The 18,645-nt window shown below is 31.4% G+C and overlaps 2 protein-coding genes across 2 annotated transcripts; one reads left to right on the forward strand and one right to left on the reverse strand.

Annotated features, from left to right (window-relative positions):
• The first annotated feature begins 2,931 nt into the window (after window positions 1-2,931).
• Window positions 2,932-6,667, forward strand: LOC130827343 (late embryogenesis abundant protein ECP63). Its single transcript, XM_057693026.1, has 4 exons — window positions 2,932-3,210; window positions 4,432-5,042; window positions 5,637-5,776; window positions 6,191-6,667. Exons 1-4 carry the CDS (start codon window positions 3,012-3,014, stop codon window positions 6,489-6,491), a joined length of 1,251 nt encoding a protein of 416 aa, XP_057549009.1. The 5' UTR covers window positions 2,932-3,011; the 3' UTR covers window positions 6,492-6,667.
• LOC130827342 (sulfite exporter TauE/SafE family protein 4-like) lies at window positions 6,622-15,277 on the reverse strand. Its single transcript, XM_057693025.1, has 12 exons — window positions 14,986-15,277; window positions 14,717-14,876; window positions 13,544-13,744; window positions 12,817-12,878; window positions 12,493-12,541; window positions 12,196-12,251; window positions 11,671-11,757; window positions 11,534-11,584; window positions 9,810-10,049; window positions 8,268-8,361; window positions 7,599-7,739; window positions 6,622-7,459 (listed from the first exon to the last, which is right to left on the reverse strand). Exons 1-12 carry the CDS (start codon window positions 15,148-15,150, stop codon window positions 7,377-7,379), a joined length of 1,389 nt encoding a protein of 462 aa, XP_057549008.1. The 5' UTR covers window positions 15,151-15,277; the 3' UTR covers window positions 6,622-7,376.
• Between the last annotated feature and the right edge of the window lie 3,368 nt (window positions 15,278-18,645).

Raw genomic sequence — 18,645 nt, forward strand, 5'->3', positions numbered from 1 at the left:
CTCCATTCCACTCCACTCTTATACTCTTATACTTCACTCCATTCCACTCCACTCCACTCCACTCTACTCTTCTCTTATACTCTTACACTCCACTCTACTCTTAAAAAATTATAAAAATTAAAAAAATAAAAATTTAAAAACTTAAAAATTAAAAATTAAAATTAAAATTTTAAAAACTAAAAATTAAAAAATTAAAAAATTAAAAATTAAAAAAGTAAAAAAAATAAAAATTTAAAAAATTTAAAAACTTAAAATTAAAAAACGAAAATTAAAACTAAAAAATTAAAAAAAATAAAGTTCAAATTATTTTTTTCAAAAAGTTTTTTTCTAGTTATTTTGAAGTATGTAGTAAAAAGTAAAGAGGGTGAAGAGAGTATAAAATATTTAATAAGATATATTAATATAAAACAATTATATGAAATAGCTATTAAAAAGATGAGATATTTTCTCGTAAAAAATAGCAAAGTAAAATTAAAATATCTCCATTAAACAAGTCACACGACGCTTCTCTCTAGTGGAGTAAAATTCTCTTATTTTCACTCCACTTTTTAAGGAATTATTTTACTAAAGGAGTTGATTATTTCAAACAAAAACCTCTAGTAAAATATGGAGTAAAAATCTCCTATTTTCACTCTACTTTTTAAGAGACGGTTTTTCTAAAGGAATTGATTATTTCAAATAAAAAAACCTCTTAATAAAACGTGGCCTATTTATAGCAAATTTTATCTTTTTAACTTTTTATTTAAAAAAATCATTTTAATAATAAATAAATTATTAAATTACTGATTTTTATCATTTTATACTTTATTGTGTTTTACGCAGATCTGTTAGCCTTATATTCATTAGGGTGTTCCTAAATTGACTTACACTCGTTTTGTTAGGGACAGTGACCTGTTCCTAAACTGACTTATTCCGAGACAGATTCTTGTTCCTTCACGTATATTAACATATTCTATGTTTCATCATACTTACATGAAGCCTAGTACACTCATAATTGAATCTTCATCACTCTAGTGATTGTCTTCGACTCCGAAGCTTCTCTTCAAAATTTCTCAGTTTGACTTTAAGCTTTTAGACTTGATTTCTGGGAACATTGCATTGTCTCTGACTTATCAACACGAAAACAGCAGACTATTAGCTAGGAACAATAGACCTCTTGTCTACCCTTTAACATTTTCAACAAATTTCAGCTTTTCTAGACATCACATATTATCACAACTTCCTTGACCAAGTCTTTACATACTCTCATCAACGATCCTACTCCAGATCAGATATCTTTCCTGTACGATATCTTAAAAACAAACTGTTCATTTATTTTGTTGTATGTTTTAAAATAACTCTTCAAGTTATTGATGTTTTTGAGAACTTTTATATTCATAACCTATAACTTGTTCATGCACACCTTAACACACGTTAGTTTGATAATCATCATTTATTTATTATCATAAAAATCAATCATAACTCAACACAGCTGACTAAAAAGTCACACATTGCTTTTATGAGCAATTAAAATGCGAACAATCAAAAAAAAAAATCAAAAGTTACATAAAAATCATTTATAAAACAACCTCAAACTTTACACACGTTGATTTTTATTTTTATTATAGAATAAAATATTTTAGTATACACCATTATTCAGGTCAAATTACCAAATTTCGACTAAATTAACCCCATTGACATTGACTATCCGATCTACCTCTAATCTCTAATTTTTTATTTCATTAAAAAAACCGCAAACAACCCACCCCCCCCCCCCCCTCCTACCACCGTTTATACTAGGGGTATTCAAAAATATTCGATCTGAATTATCCGACCAGGAATATCCGGTATCCAGTTTTTATAAACCGGATAAATTACTCGATTTTTGAATATCGGATAATTCAAATCGGGTATCCAGTTTTTAAAACGGATACCGAATCCGGGTCAACGTATTGACAAAACCGGGTATTCGGATATCCGATTTTTTACTTTTTTATTATTTTTATTTTTAAAATATACAAATATTTTTTTATAAATTTTTTTGTTTTGGTTGTTAAATTAACTAATAATAACAATTCTCAATTATAACTAAATTGTATAATTAATTTATGGTTAATTAATTTAGACTTTTGAAAATCCAATCATATTTCCAAAATGATTTGTATTCTAAGTTTAAATAATAAGCTTTATTTTTGAAATTGTTTAAAAAAAGCTAGAAAGCGAAGTGAGCTTAAATAGTTATGTGAAAAATTCGTAAAATTATTTAAAAAAAGACAAAAAAATAATAAGTTGAAAATCCGGTATCCAATCCGGATTAAACCGGATATCCAGCTTCTGGGTATCCGATTTTTTTAGACCGGAACCGGATAGTGATTTTCACTATTCAAAAAACCGGGTATCCGGAGTTCCGGATTCGGGTTGATTCAGTATTCGGTTTTGAACACCCCTAATTTAAACTACCTAATCTCTCTCCCGTAAAACCTCCCTCCCTAACGACTTTCCACTAGTTGTTGGAAAATAATCTACATGTGATCACTGATCCCACGGCAAAGAATTATATCAGAGAGATTGACTAACATATATATACTTGATAGACTATTGTTCCTAATATCAATTGATTTACTTTAAGAACAAAACCTTATTAAATTTGTGTATAATCAACTCTTAATTTTATGATGTATAACTCCAATAAGAAATTTTACAATAAATCATAATATCAAATCCGACAATTTCCGACAACCGAAAACAAAATGCTAGCTCGGTCACTCTCTCAAAGAATAAAGAGCATAATAAAGAGATTATATATTTCTCATGCATGGATTTAACGTCGTGTCATCTCCTCATCACTCTCTCCCCTACACGTGTCCACAGCAGTAAATCTTTTGGCACGCGTCACATCCTCCCTTCCTTACCTTTTCCTATATTTCTTCTCTTCAACACAACAAGAAGAATATTGCATAGTAGAAGCCAAGATCAGCAACATTATCTTGATACAAAAATTGTGATCTAACGTACCGAAATTCACGGTTAATATGGCTAGCAGAAAGGAAGAGAGAGCAGAGGGGGCAGCAAGATATGCTGCCGACGAAATCAAATCTGCAAGGGAAGATAGACAAGCCCAGAAACAGGCCCAACAACGTCACAAAGATTACCAACAGCATGGGTTTACTGAAGAAACCCACCAACAACAAACTAAGCCTGGGATTATCTCTTCTGTGGTTGGTGCCTTAGGTATTAATTAAAGTTAATAATAATTAATAATGCATCATCTCAATACTATTTTCAACTACTCCTAAAGACAGTCTTTAAAAGAGACGATCTTAAAATAAGTAGTCTATATTTTTATTTTTTTTAGTTTGTATTAATTATGTTATTTAGTCCATATATCTTATGTCTTTGTGTACAATGTTTAGATTTTCTACTTATACTATATGAGATCGTCTTATCGTAATCAGATAAATTTATATGATGAGTCTATAAAACGTAATCGGTTTAAAATCGTGAATGGTCACGTTAACATCATAAGTGATCATTATACTATATGAGATCGTCTTATCGTTAAAAAGTAATTAATTTAAAATTGTGCATGGTCAGTTAACATCATAAGTGATCATTTTAGTACAATAAATATACAAGATTAGCCTAATTTCACTAGTTGTCGTTTTTTATATAAATAGCGAGAGTATTAATAATAGAAAATTGGTGTAATTGTAGTAGGATAATATTTAGACTAGTTTAATAATCATGTTTGATGTTACTTTAATCTTCTAATTTTCATTAATTAGTCATAAAATACATTTTGAATCATTACGTTGGTATTAAATGGAAATAAAAATGCATTGTCAATTTTTTTTTTTCTCAAATAGACATAAATATTTGAAATTCAAATGATTATAAAAATATATTGTCAAGTTTTAATTTATACTATATATCAAACACAAATTAGTATTAATCTTTTTTTTCTGAAAGTTTGTTGCTAAAATATTTATCAAATAAATATTTGAAATTCAAGTAATTATAAAAATATATTGTCAAGTTTTAATTTATACTATATATCAATTACAAAATAGTATTAATCTTTTTTTTTTTCTGAATGTTATCAAAATATTTATCAAATAAATATTTGAAATTCAAGTAATTATAAAAATATATTGTCAAGTTTTAGCTTATATACAAATTAGTAATCGTTTTTTTATAAGTGTGTTCATAATTTTTGTTTATTCACATCAAATTATTTATTAATGTCATAATTGAACTTTTTATCTTTTTTTATAGAAGTGTCTCAGTGTTTCACCAAAATATAAAGGTCAAAACATATTCATATTTTGGTGGCTATAAATCGCAAAATAAGAAACATTAACACTAAATTTTAAGGATGTAATTAATATTTGATTATTAACACTAAATTTTAAGGATGTAATTAATATTTGATTTTATTATCTTCAATTCAAGGAAGCACGTATGAACACGCTAAGGAAGCCGTGACAGGCAAAACCCATGACGCAGCCGAGAAGACAAAAGACGCGGCGGCGGCCACATCGGAGAAAATGAAGGAGAGTCACGACATTGCGGCTATCCGCGCAAAGGAGGCGGCGGACCGCGCCAGAGAAGGAAGAGACAATACTGCTGAAAGTTTAAGACAGACCAAAGATTACACTGCCGAGAAAACCAAGGATGCGGCCGGTTATGTTGCGGATAAAGCTAAGCAAGCTAAAGACACAACAATGGAGAAAGCAGGGGAGGCAAAGGATTACACTGCCGACAAAGCTAAGCAAGCGAAAGATGCGACGGTGGAGAAGGCGGGGCAGGCTAGGGATTATACGGTCGAGAAGGCGAGGCAGGCGGCGGATGAGACGGAGGAGATGAAGGATTATACGGTGGAGAAGACGAGAGAAGGGAAGGATGCGAGTGTTAGTAGGTTGGGTGAGTTGAAAGATTCGGCGGCGGATGTTGCGAAGAAGGCAATGGGGTTCTTGTCTGGGAAGAAAGATGAGACGGCTGAGGCGGTGAAGGAGAGAGGGAGAGAAGCTATGGATTATGTTAAGGATACCGAGGAAGCTCAGGTAACAGTTAACACCGTTTGATAGTATATTTTTATAATATTAAATTATATGTTTATAATTCGGGAAATTATTATTCCCGAGTTAATTAAATTTTTTTATTATAGTAATTATTGATCATCTTACCATTATAACTTTTTAATTTTTTTGGTCTAAAATCGTTAATTTTTTTTAAATTGAAAGACAAATTGAAAAAGAAAAAATTAGAAAAAAATTAATTAAATTTTTTTATCTTATTGAGCGTCTTACCATCATAACTTTTTAATTTTTTCGTCTAAAATCAATCAAATTGAATAAGAAAAAATTAGAAAAAAGTTCAACAATTTTTGGACGGTAAACATTTAAAAAAGTTAATGGTTTATCATTGATAATAAAAAAGTTATGGTGTATCATTGATAATAAAAGAAATTTAGGGGTACTAAAACTTTGAGGTACCATTCATAATTTTTTTTATAATTTTTAGATTTATATATAATCTAATATATAAATAATTTAAATAATATATTAGTAAAAAGTAGTTAAATATTGTAAATATAACATAAAATTATTATTTATATATTAATTGTAAAGAATGATTATTAAAGGATGACATTACAGGATTTGTACAAAGATACAGAAGACAAAGCAAGAAGAAGAATGGAGGAAATGAGGTTAGAAAAGCTTAGAGAAAAAGGGTATGATGTAGAAGATGAAGCTGCTGAAAGAAGTAGAGCTGATCGTGAAGCTGCTGCACTAAGGTAAAATTAACCGTTAAATTGACAATTTCTGCAGGGATTTTTGGATTGTATTTCTTTGGGTTATGAAGTGTAGACACCTCGTGTTTTTTCAAGTTGATTGCTGCTTTCACAATAAATTTAGTCTAATTTAACATGGTATCAGAGTCGATATCGATTAAAAAAATTAAAATAGTAGGTTCGAATTGAATGATGTTTTTAACCTTATTAATTGATTGTTGCTTTCTCTCATTGTCATACAGTTTTGGGATGGTTATGGAGTCGTGTTTTTAGTTAATGTGTCAGCATTCACACTAAGTCCAGTCTAAGTTCAGTCTAATTTAAGAACTTCAATTAGCTATCAGCTATTGTATTTGTATATAATAGTTCATATCGAATGATCAGATGTCTTGATAAATTGTTTTTTACTTGAAACAGAGGAGAAGCAGGAAAGAACAACATATTAGGAGCAATGGGGAACGTAGTCGACGCAGTGAAGAGCAAATTGACTATGCCAAGTGACATGGTGGAGGACAAACGTAGAGCCCAAGGAAGAAGCGGCGAAGACAAGACAGTAACAGTGACGGTTGAGGAATCTCCACCAGGTGCAGCGGCTGATCTTTTGAAGAATGCTGATCTTCTGAAGAATGCTGATCAGATTACGGGGCAGAGTTTCACGCCCAATGATGTTGGGCGGATGGGCGAGGAAGGAACCGGGAAGCCTTTTCGTCATCGTTAGCTGCCTTTAGTGCATGGTGTTTTGGTGGCTGTGTAATAAGTTGTTTCTTGGCCCCATACTCATCTTCTATAGTAGTATTTGGTTTATGATGTTGTGTTTTGCATGTTCTGTTTAATTATTATACTTTTGTATGTTTGATGCATTTCAAGAAGATAAAAAAGAATACGTTTTCATGATAAGTTCATGTCAAATGTGGTGCATGTTATAGATTACTATGGAGCATACAGGACTGTCGATCTTCATGAAAATGAGTTAATCACCGAACAGTTATAACTGTTTGGTATTTCCAACCAAAGAATCTATCTACGATTCCGATCACTAGTTTGTGGTTGCTGATCGGACTAACAATGGTCGATAATTTCCAATCACTACTTTGGTTGCTCAATAGAAACAACAGAAGACCAACGACAAGTCATTGGTAATGGTCGATAAATAGTCGGACATGGGCACATTGTTTGGTCGATTTTTGTATTGGACTAAAAGAGTATTTTGGAGTGTGACACTTCATCTTCTTCATCTCCGCTCATTGATGTGCTTCGTAAACTGTAATCCGATCTCATTTGATAGGCAAACTACATCTTAAAAAATTGTTTACTCACTTTATTTAAGGTAAACTCATGAGCTCTCCCTATATACATTGATAAAAGCATGGAGCAAACATGAAGTATAACATTAAGAAACAAAACCTAATTACAATCTATCTTAAACTACAAATCTAACAAAAATCATCCTTTATTATTTTCACAAGGATGATCCGATAAAGTTAAGACATTGACCAACAAATATATTTTCATCAACCAAATTAATTACCAGATTAATTACGAATTTTATTCAAGTTTTAAGATTTATATACGAATTCAAAGGAACAAATGAACTCAACTGAGGTCATTGGTTTGAGCAGAAATCTAAAAACCCCACGAACTCATGGTTGTTGATCATATGAACGGTCTTTTCAATTCCAATTACTCCTGAAACAGTGCACTTTAGAATTTCAGACAATTGTCGGGAAAAACGAATGAAAAAGAAAATAATATTTTATATCACAAATATTGTTAAGTGATTCTCATTTAAGCGGAGTTTGAATAGCAATACTAGAAAAAAAATTACCCATTGTGAGAGCACTAGCGAAAATGACCGCGGAGAGGATGAAGACAATGAGGGAAGCTCGTTTCAGAAACACAACCATTTTCCTTACGAGGTATTGTCCCCAAAAGCCGGCTAGAAGTGAAACCGACATAAGGTACAAGGCTGCAAAGTTTTTCTCAAATCATCAGACTCGATCAAACTATACCAGAGCGCAAATGAAAACGCAAAATGTCATGTGAAGAGTCATTTTATCTAATATTTTGATCAAGTGTGGATTGAAACATTTGTTTATTTGGAGAACGAAATTTCCGGTTTCTGGTAACAAGGAATGGGCCATAGTAAGTCGCACAAGATTTTCATTTAGCTTACATTGTCAGATAAATGCAATTCATGTTGGCAATACTTCACCTGTGAGGAAAGTCTCATTAAAATAATAAGTTGTGGACTTGTATATAATATTTGGTAGATAATCCTCTTAAAATCATATGATACTTGTATATAATATTTGGTAGATAATCCTCCTAAAACCATATGATTTTGAATTTTGAAAAGAGTGAACCTTATTAAGTGTGTAGGCAAGTTAACTTTTTTTACTCGTGGGTTGTATGCTCAAGCCCATGGGTGCCCTGTAAGTGTGTCCTACGAGAGATTATATAACGAATTGTTAGTGCCCCAACAAGTAAGACGTACCGTATGTAATTGGGAACCTTTTGAGAAAGTAGAACTCCACCACTGACAAGGAGGAGGAGAACAGCATCACGAAAGTCGCAGTGGCACTTGCTACCTGGACAGTTGAACAAAAAATACACTTAAGATTATAGGTAGAAAGATGATCAGCCCGCAGGCGCAGTTTTTCTTCAGAATCAAGCTAGTATTCTCCATTCACAAATTCTCATTTAAGACTGTCTCATCGTGAGACGGTCCTAAACTGGGTTAAATAGCTCACTTTAAATATCAAAATCCCATTTTAAATTTACTAGCTGAGACGGTCGTATACAAGAATCGCTCAAATAAGAAGGCATGTCAAGAAAACTTGGGAGATATTAGTTTGTTTGACCAACTAGAAGTATTATCTGATTTAATAGCTGATAAGTCAGCTGTTTTAAGGTAATTTTAATATAAGTGTGTGGAAAAAATGAATTGCGACTATTGAATGAAAAAGGCTACTCCTAATAGCATAAAACCTAATTTTCCAGTTAGGTTAAAAATTATTTACCAAATACTTAAAATATATATATTTTTTGAGATAACCAAATACTAAGAATATAAAATGTATGATTATGAAATGCATATAAACATGACATTGGAATAAGAAGCTTTCAAAATCCAAGTACTCAAAATATCACCAAAGGAATAATACAAAACTCAGAATTACGTAATAGAGAAAAGTTTGAGAAATTGGAATATGTCGACAACATGTCCCATCTAAACCACTTATTGTTACACCCCACATGGCTACATGGCCTCTCATGCCTACTTCATAGTCAAGGAAAACAAATTAGCAATTGCAAGAAAGTGCAAAAGCACAAACATGTTAACTATTTGCAAATTCTTTCTTCACATGATTAATTATAATAATGTCTAAGAGACTATGATAGTAATTAATCTCATTGAATCATATACACTTCTTATTTATATGAAGTTGTAAATGATATTTGCTACCAAGGGTCAAAAGAACACAATCTCTTTGTTATTGCTAATAAGGGTAATGTTCATTGAATGGGCACTTATTTATATAAAGCTACAAGCATGCAAATGATGTTTGCTTCCAAGGGTTAATAGGAAATAACCTCTTTGTTAATGCTAACTAGGGTAATGTTCATTGAATCATGGGTACTTCTGATCTTATTTATGTAAAGTTGCAAATGATGTTTTCTATCAAAGGTCAATAGAAAACAATCTTTTAATTATCGCTTACAAAGGTAATGTTGTAACATCCGACCCAACTCGCCACTTCATGGCATTGAGGTAATGAAATGTTGTTGTGTTGTCCCATTAAATTGTTATAATACATATAACAATGTGAGAGCTTTTGAGATAAAATGTAACAATCTCAATAAAACAGAGTGAGTAAATTGTTGCGCTTATGATATACTCCCTTTATCCCATTGAAAATTTAAAATTGTTTCATTTGAGAGAAATTATTGAGAGCTTTTGTAGTCAAATGATGCTATTTCAATGGGACAGAGAGAGTAATAAGATAAAGATATGTTTGGATTCAAGGATGTATACCTGAGGAATTACACCAATCTCAAGAAGCAATGGACCTAGAATAAATCCACCCCCAGATCCTAGAAGACCACCAACAGTGCCTCCAAGTAATCCACAAAGTGCACAAAATGAGAGTGTTATGGGTGTAAATTCAATTGAAGCTTCACAAACTGACTGTGTGTTCCCAGTTATCTTCCTCTTCCTGCCTTCTTCATACAACTTTACAGCTTCATACCCAAAAACTCCAAAGGCTACAGGAAACTATAGAACAGCAATAAATCAATACAAAAACGAAACCAATTACTAAAAGGCATGTTGAAAGAAAATCAAAATACTTTGTTTCTGAAATATGATTTTATTTGGAAATTCAGAATTTACTCAAATTTAATGTTTAATAAATCACTAAAATTAAAATTTGGATTTGAGTGAATTCCACCAATGTTTTAAAAGTAGTTAAAATAGAGAATTTGAGAATGACTTCTCAAACCTTGTCATTGAAACATTTTTCGTTTATGATTTCATAATTGAAATCTATAATTTAAAATGATCAATTACTTATTTCCAAACACAATCTTATATGATTTAGAAATCTGTTTCACGCATAATATTCATGAGGCCCTGAGCAAAGTCTAAACATGAACTTAATATTAATACTTCTATAAAACAAATCTACAATCTTGTATTTAGTTTAAACTTCCATGAAAATAATTGAAAATAAAATTAATTTAATGCTCAAACAATATATTTTCTATATTTTTCCAATAGAGACACCACTAATATAAAAACATAATTCTATCAAATATATATGTAGTCAAAGGCCTCGTAAAATTGGGGTCTCTAAGCGATTGCTAACAGTGCACATGTCTCTGAGGCTCCTTGGATGAATATGTAATGTTTTAGTAAAACAACAGATTAGTGAACTCCTCGTCTCCTTATATAAGGGTATGGTAATATAGTTTTACTGGCCGAAACCTTATGATCTCTATAAATAAGGGTATTGATATATTTGTTATCGATAACAAGACCCGCGTAATAGGAGAGTTGGCTACACACAAAACTGATAAAATTTCATCCTAATAAATGCAAAAGGTGAAAAAGAAATATTGTTTGTCCAAAAAAACTTTCACTTGGTGTTATCCAAAAGATCCATTTCCTTTAGTTCTATATTCTTATCCTGAAATAATGAATTGAGTTCGTATAGGCATTTTTGATGCCGCTATTGTGATAGCTCTTCGGGCTACATTTTCTGCTACTCCGCTTATTTCATAAAGTATTCGACCTGGTTTGACAACAGCTACCCAATATTCGGGAGATCCTTTCCCCGAACCCATACGGGTTTCTACGGGTCTTACTGTAACAGGTTTGTCAGGAAAAACGCGGACCCATATTTTTCCACCGCGACGTGCATTTCGTGTCATTGCTCGTCGCCCGGCTTCTATTTGTCTAGACGTGATCCAAGCGGGTTCAAGTGCCTGAAGAGCATATCTTCCGAAACAAATACGATTACCCCGATAAAACCAATTGGTATTAGGAAGAGTAGCCCATCAAGTATATATAATAAGTCAACCTCTCTCTAATTCTTCGATGTGGAATTACATGTGGATTAATTTCAACATGGTATGCCGTCTTTCACCCTATACCCATATAAGCGAGATATAGTAGGTATGATGATGATGAAAAGCATACACAAACAACACATGATGAAAAACATGCTTATGAGAAAAAAAAATGGTGGGGTTGAATACCTGAATAAGGTTAAGCACCCAATACCATGTGGTACAGGCTGCAACATCATTCTGTTAAACAATATAATTCATCATAAATCATTAGTAGTTAATTAATCACATAATTTTGCTACAAGTATGACAAATATGTAGCTGACCTTTAGGACTTGAAGGAGCACAAAAGAAACCCACACAATAACCAGGAGTAGTAATCTTTTCCAATTTAGATTAAACGACATAATTTGCTGCACATAAAAGGATTACAGTTAAATCAGCCAATATTAAATATTTTTTATTTGAAAGAAGTGTTTACCACAATCAAACCAGCCGTAAAGTAGAATTTCTGTTATTTATGTGAAGTTGCGCATATTGTTTACTACAAAGGATTTTTCGAAAACAACATTTTTGTTAGTTTATCACTGAAAAGGGTAAATTTGCGAACATTCGAACCCAAAATTCACCCTAGGTGGAAGCCACTTAATTAATAGCATCAATGTAATTGGGGTAAAGTAATGTAATGTTTATTTATGTCATTTAAACAACTCAACAAACTTTGTCATTTTCTAATTATTAAGTAGGATTGTGCCAAAATCTTATGTCAACCAAACGACCACTAGGAAATATAGGTATCAAACTTAAAACTTAAAAGAGCAATGTATTGTATACAACATTTTTTTACTAACCATGGCCGATTTTTCTTCTTTAGGGCACAATGGCTCATATTCTGTGTCTATCAAAACTGCAAGTAATTGAACAAGCCACATCAAATCTTTTAACCCAAAACAAATAAATACTCCATAACATTTTATTTAATTTAATATATCAAGTGGTTTCTAGGTAGGCATAAATACTAACCAAAAGGTTGTTTGATAGTAATTAATATGGTAAGCCATTTCATTTAAAAAAGAAATAAGCATTATTTGAATAAACATTAAAATCCAATCAAATAAGGAATTCCAATTAATCATTAAGTTACTCACGTTCACCACGAGAATTAACAAAAGTATTCTGTTGCTTGGTCAATTCTGTCTGCGAAGTAAAAAAAAATTAAATAGTCAATATTTTAAAAATTATAAAAAATAATATAACATATCAAAAGTCAATAGAATATGATTGCAATAATATATTTCTCGTTCATAAACTTAATTTTCTCTCTATCTCAAATCATCCGCTTATTTGTTGTATAATTCTTTTAGTATATTAATGATCAACAAAATTTTTTTAAAAAAACTATGACATACTTCAGCAGGACAAAATAGATGCAATAATGAATTAAGCAATAATTATGCTAATTAAATAATTACATTCAATATAGTCTCCTCTTTCCACATCATAATCCCCCTAGAGAACGACCTGGATGACGTGCCTGATAAGCAAAAAACAGATCAAACAAGTAATGTATCAATAAGTGAACCCAACAATATTCAAAACATAAATTAAGATTAATTCAAACTAGTTACTACTAGAACATTTATTTTTCCAATGTCATTGAGTGGCTCCTACCATAGTGCAAAAACAAAGCCCATCCCAAATCATCGGCCGCGTCGTGAAGATTTCAAAATAAACCAACTGATATTCCCCACGTTGTAAAGGTGTAAAAAACCGCATTTGAAGTCATACCAAGGGAGATCTTATGATTCCCTCCAATATTTAGGCGTTATGATAGCCGCATCACTCCCTTACCACATCACCATACGCTACCACGATCCCGACCGTTACCGCACTTTTTCACTATACAAGCTTTTCTATTATTGATAACAAAAAGGTTGTTGGGGATCGGTATGCAACCTTCCCCTTATTATTGATAACAAAAAGACAGTTTCATATGAACTGGTAGTAGCAAACATCATCTGCAACTTCACATAAATATATAGTACAAAAGATTTAATGAGTCATTTTAGTATAGTCTGTTATAATCTTAAAAAACACTACATCTGTAGCTTCATCAAGACTAAACAAATTAATACAAACTAATAGAAATTTTCTTGTTAATTAAGAAAAGAAGGATTAAGATAGTAAGGTAATACCAACCTAAGAAAAGAATGATGATGAGTACAGTAATTAGCCAATAAGGAAAGACAACACTAAGAGCAACTCCAAGAGTGATACCAAGCATAAGCATTGGTTGAAAAAGAAGAGCCAAATCATAGTCCAAAATTGGCACATCTCTGCATGGATGTTGCACTCTTAGATTGTACCAAACTGATGATGCTGATGCTGCCATTATCATGCCTACCCAGAACAGTTACAACCATTAATCACAACATGCAAAAAAATTGAAAAATTTTAGAGCATTCAAAGGGAGCAAAACCAAGTGATTAGTCTAAAGCAAAGGTAATGTAAACTAAAGTCAAAAGGCTATGTTGATGTGTACATTTGAGTGTTTGGGTATATTTTAGGTAATGATCGTTTGGTTCGATCAATTTCAATTCGTATGTGTATGTATATAAGTTAATAATTTGGTTTTTTTTTAAGTTAGTTATTTTAGATAAGTCATGATAAATTTGTAATTGCACTTGTACACAAAAAGACCGCATAAGAGGAGAATTAAGTGCATAAAAATCCAATTAAATTTCATCTTAAAACCAATTGGTTATAAAAAGAGTAACCCATCAAACTAATTGTTAGTCAACTTCTCTCTAATTTTTCACATAAAATTACTTATGGGTTATTTTTCCAACACTCCCTCTCACATGTGAGCCCATTTTTTAATTGGAACGTCATTCTTTTCGAACTCGCACATTGTTTTTTATGGAAGACCAAGATTTTTTTGTTTTCAGTTGATCAGAAATCATCGACTCTGCTACCATAATAAATTTATTATTAGACTTGTACACAACAAAATATTATTAGACTTGTACACAACAAAATATGCGTAAGAGGAGAGTTACTACACACAAGGCCAATGAAATTTCATCTTAAAAACCAATTAGTGATTAGGAGGAACAGTCCATCAAATTAAATTTCATCCTAAAAACCAATTAGTGATTAAGAGGTCCATCAAATTTATATGTTAATAAACCTCTCCATAATTTTTCAACGTGAAATTACATTTGGATTATTTTTACTAACAAGTCTAGTTATGTTTAATTTTGATTAGTTGTCAAATTTGAACAGATATACTCTTGCACATGCCCAACTACACTCATGCAATAAATCAAACAGTTAATAAGCAAACAAAGGAAAAAAAAATAAAGTATATACATTTGGAAAGAGCAGCAGCAGATTTGGTATCAAACCCAACAATTAAAGTAAGCATTGGAACAAAAATACCACCACCACCAACACCTCCAACGGTTCCAAACGCTGAACCCAGAAATCCAATTATCGTTGCAACAACAATCCTCCATCCAAATTCCAATTTCTGCAAAAATTTTAAAAAAAAAAAAAACAAAAACCATTAAAGATACAACCATTAACCTTAAACCCAAATGCTAAACAAGAAAAAATTGCATGAAAAACAGAAAACATACAGGCCAAACTTTCTGGGTTTCGGAAAGAGTAGAATGAAGAGAAGAAACAAGAAACTTTTTCCCAAGTTGCTGATGATTTTCTTGGTAATGAGTAATTATAAAGAGAGGAAAAACAGCCATAGAAAATCCTGATAATAGGTAGAAAACCAGCCATTTGGTTGCCATTTGATTGTATTATAAGGATTTCACAATTTCATCAATAATTGTGTAGAAAATTGAGAAGTAATTTGTGTGCCAGTATTTGAAGATTAAAATTGAAAAGAGAAGAAGCGTAACGCTCTCAGTCTTTTGTGTTGTGTAGGGGTGTGCTGGGCATGTGATTATGTGAATGTGAATGGGATTCATGTTTGGGACCCACATGAATCATAAAGGGGCCTACAAGTGTTATGTTATCTTACTAAAATTGACTCCAAATATATAAACTTTTTACCCATCATCCAACTTTTTTGTTTTGTATAGTACTATTTTTGTTATTAATTTGACAATAGTAGTATTTTTGTTATTAATTTGACAAATTTTTAAATAGAAATTGTTTTGAGAAACGGTCTTTACGAGAAATGCATTAGATATATAGGCTAAATAGCCCAATTAATACAAATTAAATAGAAAATAAGAATATGAGTTTCTTATGTTGAAATACGGTCTCTCTCAAGAGTAGTCGATTTTTAAATGAGAGGGTCTCACCATGAGATCAATTCTTTTGTAGCTAGTCTCTTTAGAAACGTATCTCAAGCCCAAACCATTAAAGATAAATGTTTACTTACCATATTCTTAATGTCTACTTACATTATCTTTAATGCTTACGTATCGTATCTTTAATGCCTATTTTCTATATCTTAAATGTCTACTTACATCATTCTTAACGTCTACTTATAATATTTTAAAGATATATAATGGGTTGGCCCAATTAGAGAAGGTCTCTCAAAGACATCGTCTCTCACAAGAATTTGTGATTCTTTTGGGTTATCCAATATACTTCCTTCGTTCCAATTTACTTGCAACATTTGCTTTTTCACGCAGTTCAATGCACTAATTTAATACTTAATATCTCTAATTATATATAATAAAAAAATATAAAAATTTGATATTAATAATCTTTGCTATGAGACGAATCAAACAAGATCTCACTTGACTATGTAAGAGTGCTGAATGAATAGTGTCATTTTTTCAAATGTTGCAACTAATATGGAACGGAGGATGTACATTTATAATTTTAATTTGATCACTCATAACCTTAAATTGATCACTAATTATTTGAAAATGATTAATTATAACCTTAAAGTAGAGTGTTAAAATGATTATTTATAACCTTAAAGTGATCTCTTACATTCTTAAAATAAGTAATTAAAAAATTAACTAATTATATGGAGGTTAGAGCAAGCACCAAATCAACCTTATGTGGAGAGCCTTCGGGGTGCCATGATGAGGGTGCGACGAAGAACAAGTTTATGGTGCATAAGGGATGCATTGATCAAGGCTTGAGTAGAGGGGAGGATTGCCCAAGCACGAGGCAGCAGCTCAAGATGATCAGGAAGCTTGGATGAAGGCCGCGCAACTGGTCGAGCAATTCACTTGTAGCAAATCAGTGTGTTCTGGAGTATGGCTCGACGGGTCGAGCAGATCATGCTCGGTCGAGCGGCTTTCCAGAGGCCCAAATATCGCGTATTCTGTTTTGTTGCGGGATTTCCTTGAGCTTCAAGGATTTGGTCTAAAGGCTTCTAATATATGCTAGGCTATATAAGGGAGCCTTAGAATATCATTAGAAATATGTGAGGGATGCTAATACACTAGAGAGAGTTAGGTTAAGAACACCAAAAGAACTTTCTTCTTCATCGTATTAGTTTATGGGTGACTTCCATTGTTGAATGGATTCACTATCTTGAGAGCTTGTTCTCAAGTGTGTTTGGTTTGTCATTAGTGTATTGTTGAATATATTAATGAAATGAATCATCTTTTGAGGGGGGGTGTCAATAATTCCTCATAAACACATTGGTGTTGATTGTTGTTGTGTCTCTTGTTTATGTTCTGTTTTTCACTCAACTTCTACATCATATTCTACCATTGTTGGGGTACGAGCTATTCTTTTCAATGGGTTTGTCTCATGATGAGATGATATTATACAAATATTATTGTATTAATTTATCCTTAAAATTTAAAATATTTTTTTATTGGGAAGGGGAGATCAATCTCCTAGAGGATAGGAGAAATTAAATTTTGTATTGTTTATTTGGGTTATTTGGTCAATGTCAAATAAGGTGTTTCGGGTCGGTTTAAAATTGAATCTTGCGTCCAAATTGATTTTTGCATAATCTTAAATGCTTTTTAAAGTCAGATTCGATTACAAGGTCGACTAGATTTTAAACGCCTCTTATAGGCAAGTGTAATAAGAACCAAACTTTATCACAAAGGTAGAACAAAATAAAGAATCAATTACTAAATCAATCCATAATCCTCCATCGATCTTTAACAAATCACAAACATGACATTTAACAAGTTTATGAATCAACCTAAAATTTGACCACAAAACCAATTGATTTTAACTTTAATAAAAATCGAAGCGAACCAAGTTGACTTGTTGAATCAATTAAATTTAGGCTTTTGTTCAAATGAATTAACAGGGGAGATTCTAAGCATGTTCAATATATTCGACTGTACAGAAATCCGAAATATTAGGCCTATTATGTGGTATATATTAAGTGTTAAAAGATATAAAATTGTTAGAAAAATATTATATTTTTTGAAATCGTACAAAACCTTCAACGAATTTATCAATTTTTGCTCAACTCGTGAACGAGTTTTGAACCAATTCGTGACGTTGGTAGGATGATAGTGTACACTGGACTCTTTTCATATTTCAATTTGGATATGGCGATGGATGACATCACGTTGTAAAGATTGAAGAGTAAATGAATAAAATGGTCCATTCTGCAAGTTCATGCGTCTCTTTACAATACTCTTGTAAGTCTTAAGTGATAATTTTGTGTCCCTGTCAACTAGCACGTGAATGAGATTTTTAAAAAAATTAAATGAGATTATTATTAAATAAGAAAAATAAGATAAACTATAAATAATATTGGTGCTAATTGAGAGAAACTGAGTGCGATTACTTGTAATTTTGTAGGAATAGAACACCTTTTCTACTAGAAGATTGATATTAAATAGACATGTATGATTGTTAGCTTAAAAAAATTTATTAAATTTTTCCATTACTATCTTTTCAAATGGGCTATGCATTTGAAGGCATTTTGTGAAGAAAAATGAAACAATTAAAATAAAATAAATATGATTATGAAATTTTAAAATATATTTTACATTAGATTTTCATTAATATTACTTTCACCATTTAATATTGACTACCAAACGGATCGTTAATGTTTCATTTACGTATATTAGAGGTTTGTTTAACGATCGGATATTTATACATGTTTCGAATATAATATCTTATATCAGATTAATTTTGATTTTTTAGTATATATAAATATTTTAACTGACAAAGTTGATCTTATTGCATTCAAGTGTTGATTTCAACTAAAGATGATACAATCATTTTCAGAGAACAAGGGAGTATATATGAGAGAAGGGAAGAAACAATAGCCTATTACATATATCAGAAAGAAGAGAAGGAGAGAGAGTATATATATATATATATATATATATATA

Source organism: Amaranthus tricolor, chromosome 11 (genome assembly GCF_026212465.1).
Source record: "Amaranthus tricolor cultivar Red isolate AtriRed21 chromosome 11, ASM2621246v1, whole genome shotgun sequence".
Classification (NCBI taxonomy): domain Eukaryota; kingdom Viridiplantae; phylum Streptophyta; class Magnoliopsida; order Caryophyllales; family Amaranthaceae; genus Amaranthus; species Amaranthus tricolor.

Coding starts and splice junctions, on each gene's coding strand:
- LOC130827342 (XM_057693025.1), bottom strand. CDS start 15,150: ATGGCAACCAAATGGCTGGTTTTCTACCTATTATCAGGATTTTCTATG. Junction 14,877..14,985: donor AAACCCAGAAAGTTTGGCCT/GTATGTTTTCTG, acceptor AAATTTTTGCAG/AAATTGGAATTTGGATGGAG. Junction 10,050..11,533: donor GGGTGCTTAACCTTATTCAG/GTATTCAACCCC, acceptor GCTGTTCTATAG/TTTCCTGTAGCCTTTGGAGT.
- LOC130827343 (XM_057693026.1), top strand. CDS start 3,012: ATGGCTAGCAGAAAGGAAGAGAGAGCAGAGGGGGCAGCAAGATATGCT. Junction 3,211..4,431: donor TTCTGTGGTTGGTGCCTTAG/GTATTAATTAAA, acceptor CTTCAATTCAAG/GAAGCACGTATGAACACGCT. Junction 5,777..6,190: donor CGTGAAGCTGCTGCACTAAG/GTAAAATTAACC, acceptor TACTTGAAACAG/AGGAGAAGCAGGAAAGAACA.